Below are 12,113 nucleotides of genomic sequence, written 5' to 3'. Positions count from 1 at the left end.
GATCGATCGTCCCAAAAGGTTTAATTGAGCATTCAATGGGCAACAATGCAGGCAATGCGAATTGCGGCGATCGGACATATCGACTCTCCGAATTGCGAAGCTTGTGCGCGGGAGTGCGAATTGTGCAAAAGGCCACTCTAAGGCTCAGGAAGGTCCTATAGGGAATCCCTTTTGGGTTTCCTCATGTTGGTTTCATCCTTCTAAGTGCTAGAAGTTGATACCACACACGCAAAACTCCAGAAGGGGACGGAAGCGGGTCGAACTAAAACGAGGCGGGTCCCACTTTTAAAGTTCTAAGATAGTCGCAGGAAGACCCTTAAGGCTAGATCCTAACTCCTACGAGGAATACTAGACCTCACAAAAAATTGAGGTCAACAGTTGCATAATATTTTTTTTATATTGGTTGACAGTCTTATTTCAATTTATTTAGCGCATAAGTTAGTATGGGCATGCAATTTTTGGATAAAATTAATGGACTTGAACAAACGATTTTATTTTATTAGCTTAGTTTGTTTTGAAGTACACATCTGATTATTGGTTATAATTTTATTTTATTTTATTTAGTTTCTTAATATTGGTGAATTTCATCTTTCTTTTATAAAACCAATGCTTTCAAGAATTATGAACATGTGATAGAAAGATCAACCATTGCCATCATTATAAATTTTAGCGAAAATTACTTGGCTTTCTTTTAAATAAACGGTATTTCAACTAAAGGTAATTTGACTCATTATTAAAGTTAATAGTATTTCAACTAAAAGTAATTTGACTAGTTATTAAAGTTAATTGAATTTCAGCTCATTTAGAACTAAACCGAATTAACCAAACCAAAGTTTGGTACAATATAGTTCGATTTTGAAATAGTTTGTTTGAGTTTAATTTTTTTGAATTTTGCAGTGAAAACCAATTAGTTTAGCTAATCGGCAAACCAAAACTAGCCAAATCAACTAAATGCACACCCCTACTTGTTAATAAGATCTATTAGAAAATGGAATGATACAATTCATAGATAATTCTGAGGAAATTTAGACAAAGACTTCACATCTAGCAAGTTGTGTGCCCCCATAAATGTCTGTAAATATGGGTTTGGGAGAGTTTAGATGGATGATACTAAACTACACTCTCAACCCCCAGAACCTCCAAAATAGAGCAGCGGGTATAGATGAAAGAGTGAAAAAATTAGTGAGCAACAAATCTCCAAAGAGATTAAGTAGCATTATGTTCATCCATTCTTCTTCTAGCAACCAATACATTTTCTTTGGGAATTTTAGCCCAACCATCAAACTTGATTCATCCACCACCTTAAGATATCTTCGTTTAGGTTTATTCACCAGCCTAATGTCACACCAATGCTGTGACGATTACGATCAAGAAGATATTCCAAAATCTTCTCAAAATGAAACCATAAAATTTTAGAATGTTTCAGACGATTCTAAAAAAGTTTATACTTATATGGAATGCCTTGGAAAGCCCCAAAAGACATTGGATGCTTTATGAGCTTTCGAAATTCTCTGAAATCTTTTGGACACAGCATGAATAATCTGGAAATCTTTCGAATTCTCCAGAATATATAAATATTTAGGAATAGTATTGAGTCATAAATAAGTATCTAGAGTAATGTAGAAATATCTCATAATTGTGAGCTCCAAAGATTCGATGCCTCGACCTCTCTGAAAATATAAATGATGAGAGAATTTTATTTGAAGTTGTGTCAAATTTCAAAAGACAGGTGAAATTGTAGATAAAACATAACCCAATGATTTCACCTTTATTTTGCAAGGACTTTTTAATCTAAGGCTCGAGCTTTCTCATAAGCACAAGGCCCTATGGCTAATTATACCCCCCAAAAAATGGGATAATACTTTCAATTAAGGCCAGTCATTAGTGTGTTGATTGCTCAATGTATAGTAGCAGTTGTTTAGGATTTCATGTTATGAAATTAGTTAAAATTTATAACTATGAGCCTAGAAGCAAATTGTTGGGAGAATGATGATGACATTTCAATCAAGATCCCATCATTCATTTATCCCAATTTGTTATGGACTCTGGTCTACTTAGAAAGAGGATGTAGTGGAACAAACCTAACCGAAAGATCCTTGTTATCAGTCATGGGTTGCTTCGTCCAAAAAAAAACTTATAAACCTTGGATAGTTGTTTTTCTAAGGGGGTTGATTTAAGTCGATATTAGCTAACAAAAAACTTTGTACTTATTAAATATATCATATGATTCATATCTAAAAGGATAAAGATCTATTGGTGAACATATGAGGTACAACATTAATGGTGACGTTTGGCAACAAATCACCTGGACAGAGAGCACAGGTTGTAACCACTTCTTTTGTGGAGTTGTTTGGTCAAGGTATGTGCACAGAGGACACATGTCACATTCTTACAGGCACAAGTTGATTTGAGAGTAAAAATAGTAACATATCAGATATAACATTGACTCTATGTGAGCTTAGGTCAATGATAAATTTACACTCTCGATAAATACTTACAGACTGCAGATGACTTTTGTTTTTAATGAAATTTAATATTAACATTTTATAATTTTTATAAATTTTATTAGAATTTGTCAATTTTTATAAGAACTTAATAATTTTTTTAGGAATTTAACCCCTCTAATTGAAATATTATATCAACGCGGCCATCAAACGGGATTTGATTGTTTAATTTGAACATTATCAACTTTACATCTTGCTTGTAAATGATTGAGTTCAAAAATTGACACATGATTGAATCTAAACCTTGTTAACTCTATCACACTTAGAGGATTCAGTTCATAAATTATAATAATTGATTTATTCAAATAAACTTAAAATTTAATTTTTAAGTAAACACTCCAATTAAAATGTTTTATCATCTCGATCATCATCGGGAAATTGAAAGTTTAATTTGAACCCTATAAATTTTACATCTTGCTTATAAAGAATTGGGTTCACAATTAACATATGATTACATTTTAATTAAAATTTTGTTGTGTAGATGACCCTATCTACTCTACTTTAAGCAAAGATGATCCACTCTACACATTACAACTCATGATTATTTTTTAAAGATTTTGAGTTAAGAGTTTAGACCTTTTAGATGAAATTTTTGCTTGCAAAATAGATCCATTCATTTAAAATCTTCTATGAACTCGGTCATTATCAGAAAATTGATTGTATGCTTTGAACCTCGTCAACTCTATCATGTTTAAAGAGAATTGAGTATATGAGTTGAGTTTATTATTGTATTTTTTAGGAAAAATAGTGTAATATTGAAAAAATTGGTTTAAGATAAATTTGTTAATGAAAGCTTGATAGTTTTATATGGATATAGAGATGAAATACCTTTGATTTCTTATATAAAATCAATTCAATTATTAGTCAGTCTCCCTACACGGAGAATGATTAGATTGACTCAATGATAGTTTAATCCAGTCGATTTCGGTCCTTATTAGTAGTTAGACTAGACTAATAACACTTACAACTATGCCCTATCGACAAGGTGGCTCGTTTGAGAGCGTGTATGATTTATATTTTGATCTGATTTAGAAAAGATAAATTTTATAAAATTTAAATATTTGCAGACTATTCAAAGCATAGGTAAAATGGATTTTTTAGACATTTAGCATGTTTTTTAGAGTAAGATTTTTTTTATATTCAATTCAATTTAAACCTACACAACATGCTTGGATCGCACAATCGAGCATTCAGTACAATGGTTGGAGCATATAAAGGTTAGGAAACTTAATAACTTGCACACACCTTGGTACGTTTTAGGATATGGTTGCATGTTTTTCAATGCACATCCAAATATTATGTTATTATGCATGCACAATTTAATGATACTAAAGCTAATCAATTATGCATGCCTTTGAGGTAGATGCGCGCTAATCAATGTTTTTTCATGAATTTCAATGTGGCATCTTCAACTCAAAAATAACCTCAAAAGACATGTTAAGTCTTAAATTCATTTGAATTCCAAGTATTTGTGCGATAATTTATCGTTAAATTACGGACAAGTATTTCATCTGAGCTCATATCTTGCCTTCTATCTCGATTTGGAGTTGAGGATCTAGTTGTGAATTGGGGATAAATAAAAATCTTACAAGTATTTTAGGATGTCAAAATTATATATTTTATATATTCATTACTTATCGAGGTGGGCCCCGCATCCATGCTTTAAGTTTATTCTCTTTAAAATTTTGAAGGTTATGGGCTATTTCGCGAGCGAGGTGTCGAATTACTTATAGGTTTTATCTGAGCTTATATAAGAGCTATCGAGTCTTCTGTAAGTTAAATTTAGTGCTCAAATTTTATTTTTTATTTTGCAATTTATCTCATCATTTAGTATTTTATATTTTAATGATTTTATTTTGTAAATTTTATTAAAGTCCAATTTTAGTCAAAATTTTAACACGACTCTAACTTCTCCCACATGTAGGAAGCGATGTTATGAGTAAAAAGCTTTCCTAGCACACCAAAAAAAACTTGCATGGTAGGTGTCGTGAGACAACTTAGTCGAGGAGACTTCTAACCCACCACGCTTAAGAAAATGCGCAGAGGCCTTCAATACTAGCATATAAGCACAACAATATTTCCCTACCTCATTGAGATAACGAGTAGATATTAAAGTAAATTTTTTTCGCCGAGTATGAACAACCCAAACGGATACTTTAAAACAGTTTTCCTCACCATGTTGGAATAACGAGAATGGGTACCTATATTTTCCTGTTTTATATTTTAACGAAATGTCGAATTTGAGAGGATGATATGACAAATCTGCAAAAGAATATATAATATATATTATTTATTTTTCTTTTTTTTTTAGGGGGGAAGGAGTAGAAAGAGGAAGAGATGTGGGATAAGCTGGCGGCTATATGGTGGTTAGTTGATGGCTTGCTCTACAAAGAGGAAAATCATCTCTTTGTGCTAAGATGGGGAAATCTATAATGAGAATCAGTCAAAAAACGCCACAATTCTAAATGTGCTAATCATCCATGCATGAAGTGTACTCTTGCTTCATTAAAGACCACTTATTATTTATCCTCAAATGAGGGATGACATGGACTCCAATGTGAGGACATGTCTAGTGTGCCAACAAAACAAGAGTGCACAACAGGTGCCAGCTAGGTCACTTGAACCATTGCCTATACTAAAGAAACCCTGGGAAAGTGCTTTCATGGATTTCATCACTACACTACCTAAGATTGAAGGATATGGAAGCATTATTGTGGTGGCCAATTGGTTCAACAAGAATGTCGCACAAATTGTAGCTCTCATAGATTGCTCTGCCAAAGAGACAACTCTGTTGTTCCTAAAACATGGAGTCAAGATTTGGGAAATCTCTTCGAATATAGAAGGTGATCGAGATCCTTTCTTTCATAGGTCGATTTTGGACCAAATTATTCAAGTTGCATGTCAAACTTGAACTTCACTAGTTTCCATCCTCAGGTTGATGGCCACACTGAGTGAACAAAAACTCTTTTGGAGTTATACCCAAGGCATTATGTAAGTGCTAATCAATGAGATTGGGCAAAGGTGTCTGACATTGCCCAATTATCCAACATTCTCCAATAAAGTGAGGCAATCAATCGAAGACCCTTTAAAACAATAACAAGATAACAACCACTCACTAAAGACTATGAAGGCAAAAGTTCGACAACATTCAAGTTTGCTAAGTCATAATATGAGCAAGTGAAATTAGCAAGTCATCAAAAAGAATAAAGAAATGGGTTGACAAGAAGAGAAGACCCTTGAGTTAAAAAAAAGGCGACCATGTCAAGATGAAACTCCTTCCCCCAAAACTCAGAAGTTTTAGACAAGTTCATTGAGGCTTGATTAAAACATATTAATGCCCCTTCCTAGTCATAAAACACACAAGGAAGGTTCCTTATGAGCTGAAGTTGCCTCCCAAGCATAAGATTCATTTGGTCTTTCATCTTAGCCCCTTGAAGCCATTATTATGAAGACATAAAGGATCCTACTTGAGAAGAGACCAAACGGGCATCAACTGCCACAATGACATCCTTTGACAAAGAAGACAAAATTATACTAACTAACTAGCTCATTGGGAGATGAGGTGTGCCAAAAAATTGATAGTATCTTATAAAGTCAAAGAACTTGCTTTAGCGAGAAGCAAGCTCGAGCACGTGGATACACTTTGGCAATTCCAAAACCACATCTAACATTTCCATGATGGAGGTGCAATAAGGGCTTCATGAGCACATGTGAGATAAAATATCACATCTCCAAAATATTTTACATGGTTCTAAACATTTATAAAAAATCTTAAAGTTCTCTAGAAACTTGGAGATAGTTTTGATATGTAGAATACTATGGCAATTTATGGAATGTATGATGTCCCTAGAGAATTCTAAAATGACTAATATTATATAAAAGTCTAGAATATTCTTGGATGAGTCTCCTAGGCCTATAAATAGGGAGAACCATGGGCGGGGCTATAGTCAACCGACCCATTCCGCTAAGTTTAAAGCTTAGTTCCAACTCCCACTGCATTAAATTAAGTTTAACATTGCACCCACTCACAGGTTCAAGCTAAGCCCCAACCCAATCTTATTTAAGTTACATATAAATAATTATTTATTGGACATAAAAATATTCAAATAATTTATTTCAAATTATAAAGTCTTTTAATATTTAAAGCTACTCAAAAATTACATTCATTACGCTTGCAAGCCCACGTGTTTTACACACTTTTGAAGGTCAACCACAATAACAACAAAAAGCCTTTAATTTACTAAGTGGGGTAGGATACGTGTATCCTTTTTCTCCATTGTATCATATGGAGTGTCATATTTTCATTTAAATCTCATAAATTAAGATCATTTTTTATACAACATACTCAAGTCTTTATAAGTCTACCTCTACCTTTCTTAACATAAGGCGAATTTATCTACTCTCCTAACTACTCTCCTAACTGGATCATCAGATGGTCAACATTTAAAGTGACCAAACCATCTAAGACAGCTCTCTCTAATCTTGTCAGCCACTAGAGCTACACCAACCCTTTCACTAATATATTTGTTTCTCATTTTGTCTCTAAGTTTCAAGCCAGTCATCCACCTAAGCATTCTCATTTCAGCAACACTTAACTTAGTTTCATGCTTCTCTTTAATAAGCCAACATTTTGTGTCATTAAGCATTGCAGGTCTCACCACCTTCTTATAAAAATTTTCTTTAAGACTAAGAGGGTACTTTTCTATCACATAATAGGCTTGATGCATTCCTCCACTTCAACCATCCAACTTGAATTCTACTACTAACTTCTCAATCTATATCACCATTAGTTCGAACAATAAACCAGAGATAATTGAAACATTCGCTCATTTTAATGATTTGATTGCCCACTATTAAAACTCTATCACTAGATCTACTACTAATAAATTACATTTCATGTATGTAGTTTTCAATCTACTCAAACAAAGGCATTTAGACTCTAATGTAGACCTCTAAAATTCAAGTTTTTCATTAACTCTTTTTTTAGTTTTATCCACAAGAAGGATATCATCAGCGAAAAGCATACACCAAGGCACGTTTTCCTAAAAATGTCCAGTAAGAGCATCCATAATTAAAGCAAAAAGATATGGACTTAAAGCCCATCCCTAATTTAATCGAACTAAAATAGGAAAATACTTAGTCAACTAAGCTTCTTAATTTAAGAAAAAAATACTTTGATCCTTTCCTATGTGGGACTAAAGATTAAAAAATAAACTCAAAAGTTTCACAATAGGTGCATTTACATACATGCCACCTAATCCCTATGTGTTTCATTCCCAACATCGTTAAGCAATAGTAAAGATTAGGATTAGAATTAGAGGTAAGATATTCTTTTCACTTGTTTTTGTTATTTGGCAACATTTTAATTCAAATTTTATTATATTTGTAATCTATCATACTTGGTTTAAACATACTACCCATAATTTTCGTCAAAAGTTTAAATAAATGAATTAAAAATAAAAATGATTTCAACATATGAAAACTATAAAGAGAACAAATATAATTAATGTAATTTTTTGTATCTTACATGGCATATATTTATAGGTTATCAATTAGAGTTAAATGAAAATATGACATTCAATAGGGCACAATGGAGAAAAAAGAAACATGTAGCCGACCCCACTTAGTAATATAAAGGCTTGTTGTTGTTGTTGTTGTTGTTATCTAAATGTATTTATTTTTATTAGCATATTTTTTGTAATTTTTTAATATATATTTATCATTTCTCATTAAAAACTTTTTTTAAAAAATTGAAACCCTAATGCCCATCTCAAGCTTAGATGGACAATGTGAAGCATATTTTTAAAATAAATAGGTTGTGCACCCACTAAATAAAATTGCTGTCTCCGCCCCTAGGGAGAACCTCCTCCATTTGTATCCAACCAAGTTTTATATGAGCTTTTTCATAGCACCACAAATCTCATTTAATTCTCCCAGGCTTTCTGTTCTTCTAGCCTTTGCAAGTGTAGGTAAAATAAGCTTCCTTGACAATTGTGATGGCCATGAGTGGCATTAAACTGACATAAGTTTCATTTTCATTCCAAACGCAATTATGAGTCAATTCCTATGCTAGGCTAAGTAAAGCCCAGCTTTTTCTGACTTATAAGATAAGCCAAAATAAGCTAAGCTCACCTCCAACTTTGCGTAAGTTAAGTTTTTATAGCTGCCCTCTTCTCACTTCCACGGGCAAATATGAAAACAATTGGTCTAGGGTAACGCAAACAAAATTGCCATATTTCCTCATTGATGTAAAATTTATCGATCTACAACAATCTTTTAATAAAGAACAAAGCATGTAAGAATCTAAATCGAGGATGAAATTTCTTCCATACCAATAGCAAAAAAGCCAAGCCAGCGACCAAGCAGACAGCAAATGCATACAGTCTCTGTTCAAAAACAGAAAATCAAACTGGGTCGCAGGCTTAGAACTTAAAAGAAAACCCTAGAGGAACATTTCCAAAGGTTTTGTTTCCTTCCGAGGTGAAAAGGAGGGATTGGATGACCTGAAGAGGAGAAAGTGAGCAGGAACAATCGGATCCGATTAAAAAATCGTCTTCTTGATCCTCTTCCCAGCCTAGAAGAGATTGCTGAAATCTCCTCAACTTATCCATCATCCAAGATTTGGGACGCAACAGATTATCAATGCGGAGTTCGATCGAGGCGATGCTTGGGTGCTTGTTTCGCGTTTGCCCGCGGAGAAGCTGAAACTATCCTGCTCCAAGACTTTTTTGTTCCTAAAATTTGAGGGATTTTATGCTTATTTAAAAATAAGTTTAAATAATTAAATAAATTTCACTTCAAATTTTAGCTATTAACCTTTATATTAGATTTTGAAATATATATTAACTTTTTTTTTTTTTTTACATTAAAAATCTATTAAAATATTATAATGTATGAGTTTTTCTTTTAATATTTATATTAATATTTAATATTCTGATGCAATACAAAATATGAATTAGATTGATATTAAATTAATTAGATAAATGTGATTTAAATTTTATAATAAAAAAGAATAAAAGTATTTGTATTGAAAGACAAGATTTCAAAATGGAGCCTTCATGTTGTCTTAAATTTTTTTTAAGGAAATCAATTGATAGAAATTTTACCTCATATGAATAAAAAGATTGTAATTTGCTATTTAAAAAAATCCTAAAAAGCTAATATAAAGTAAAAATTTTATTATTATTTAATTAACTCAAAATTAAATGATTTGAAAATGATCTTATTCAACTCAAATTAATAAATCATGTTCCTCGCATTGGCTTAGCAAACTCATCAAATGCAAGCTGATTCAAGTTCTTCTCATTTACAAATGATAAGCTTTGGCCAGGGGATTAAACAAGCCGACCTAGAGTGATCCTAGTGCTTGTTCTTTTTAGCTCATTTTTTTTTATTTTTCTTATAGTAGCCTCATGTTCGGAATGACTCATGAAACTCGATTCAAATTCTTTTATTCCTTTCAGTCAGCATCAGCTCAAATTCAACTCAAATGATTTAAAATATAATAAAATTTATCGCTTCTAAATGCAACATAAAAAATAAGGATTAAAAATGTTATAATAAATATTATATATTTAATTATTTAATTAATTTGAGTGAAAAATTTTTATGTGACTCAATGAGGCAAACAACAACATTAAAAGTAATCAATCTGATACGGGCACAAATGAGCATAGATTAAATATTAGAAGCATACTTAAAAATTTTAAGATATTAATCAAAGGATGAAATGATGTCCAAATCATACATGTTTATATTCAAATCAAAAGTCTTGATGAGACAAATTCAACATGCCCAAAATTGTTAAACTTTGAGAGCATTAAAATACTCAAATACTAAAAATAATACTTGATAATCGAGAGAATCACACCATGTTATATAAGTTGCATTTTGAATCTTGGTATTTATATGTGTATGTTAGATCTTCATGCAACGCTGGGACACTAAATATTATTCTATCGCCGCGAAGTTTTCGGCACACAACACTTATACCTAAATCGTCTCATAGTAGATACAACTCTAACGATAGGCCTATCTTCTTATACAACACCATTTATAAAATTATCATTACATTGTTTGCTAATATATTTAAAATTAACACATCGTATACTATTCACCAAGCACAAGCTAGGTTCATCTTTGACAGATGCTCTTTATACACCGTCGTCATTGTTATCAAAATTGTTAATGGCTTCAAATCTTTGAATTTGCCAAGAACTAACCAACTTTAATGAAAACTTTTGGCATCCTCACCTCCCATTTTGTGTCATGAATTGGAGCTTACATAAAAATTGTTCATTTTTGTAATATGCATTAATGGCTCTTTGGAAGATTACTTGAACTCCATTATTGACCTCGAATAAAAGTACTCATTTTATCCATATTAATTCTATCTCATCATGCTTAATTTCCCTATTCACTTATGTCAGTATAAGCAGTGTCATTCATTTTTCTCTTATGTTACATGCTAATAATGTTAATCATTTTTGACAATGCCCCTAGATGCAAATTAAAAATCTCTCAAAAATAGATTCAAGATTATTTACTTATCCTTCAAGCTAAGGGCCCGTTTGGGCAACTTATAAGTACGGGCAGCATTTTCAAAACGTTGTCGTACCGTTTGGATTGTGCGTTTTTCCAACTCATTCGAAAACAGCGTTTTGAATCAGTTTAAAAAGCGGCCCTCGGGATGAACCTGCTGGCCGTGTTTTCATTTGAGTTTTCGGTTCGTATTACTCACGTGACCCTCCCCGCTACTCTTTTGAATCTCCTTACCTTTATCGTTCGCATCTCCCAAACCCAAGGCGCTCCTCCTCTTCTTCACCATTTCCGGTCCTCCCTCTTCTTCGGCATTTCTGATCCTCCCTCTTCTTCGGCATTTATGCTTCTCCATCTTCTTCGACATTCAGGTATATCAATTCTTTCTTCGGGAATTGCACATCTTCAGCAAACATCGCAATTTTGAACTTATAGAGAGTCGCCACTTTTTACTATTAACTTCTTTGCTATTGCTATGGTAGCAGATTTTTTGTGTTTTTGGGAGGGTAATATGATTTTCGTTACATGGGTTTGGTAGTTTTGGCTATCATCTTGAGGTTGTGGTTGTATTTTTTGAGTCATCTCTAGAGTTTATGCGGTTCCAACTAGTTATGATATATGGAGATAACGTTTATTTGATAGCCGATATTTTGGCTGCTTCTCCGCTAATGATATTTTCATAAGTAGGTTTTGCATATTCGAATGAATTGGGAATTTTTTTTCCTTAAGTATATCTTAGTTGGTGGAATATACACTTTTATATATCTTTATACTCTTGTTTATTTATGGTAGAAAACAATTCATATGTTGGCTTATGGTTGGAGTCTATGCTATGTCAGAATCGGGAAACGTTTTGTCGTGACATGCTTCTACATTTTAAAATAAATATTGTAATTTTTTTCCTTGTAATTTTAATATGTTATTTCTTCTTTTTTTAGATTTCATAATACTCACTATTAGAAGAAATCTATATCTTTTTTTAATCTGTACTAACGTGATTTAATTGGTTCCAAAATATCTAATGGGTAAACATTACAGTTTTGCTGGTAACATAACAGCTTATGTGTGACA

At 32.4% G+C, this 12,113-nt stretch overlaps 1 protein-coding gene across 1 annotated transcript in view; it reads right to left on the bottom strand.

Moving 5' to 3' along the window:
• LOC110029762 (vesicle transport protein SFT2A-like) overlaps positions 1 to 9,210 on the bottom strand; it is a 22,059-nt gene extending 12,849 nt beyond the window's left edge. The window contains exons 1-2 of the mRNA XM_020732190.1: positions 9,008 to 9,210; positions 8,837 to 8,890 (exon numbers count right to left, since the gene is read on the bottom strand). Of these exons, the coding sequence (XP_020587849.1) occupies positions 8,837 to 8,890; positions 9,008 to 9,118 (165 nt within the window). The 5' untranslated portion in view covers positions 9,119 to 9,210. The remainder of the gene's footprint in view (positions 1 to 8,836; positions 8,891 to 9,007) is intronic.
• Positions 9,211 to 12,113: the final 2,903 nt, after the last annotated feature.

This window comes from Phalaenopsis equestris, unplaced genomic scaffold, assembly GCF_001263595.1.
Source record: "Phalaenopsis equestris unplaced genomic scaffold, ASM126359v1 Scaffold000600, whole genome shotgun sequence".
In the NCBI taxonomy this organism is placed as follows: Eukaryota; Viridiplantae; Streptophyta; class Magnoliopsida; order Asparagales; family Orchidaceae; genus Phalaenopsis; species Phalaenopsis equestris.
The sequence above is the reverse complement of the archived record's forward strand: the minus strand, read 5'-3'. Positions and strand labels throughout refer to the sequence as shown.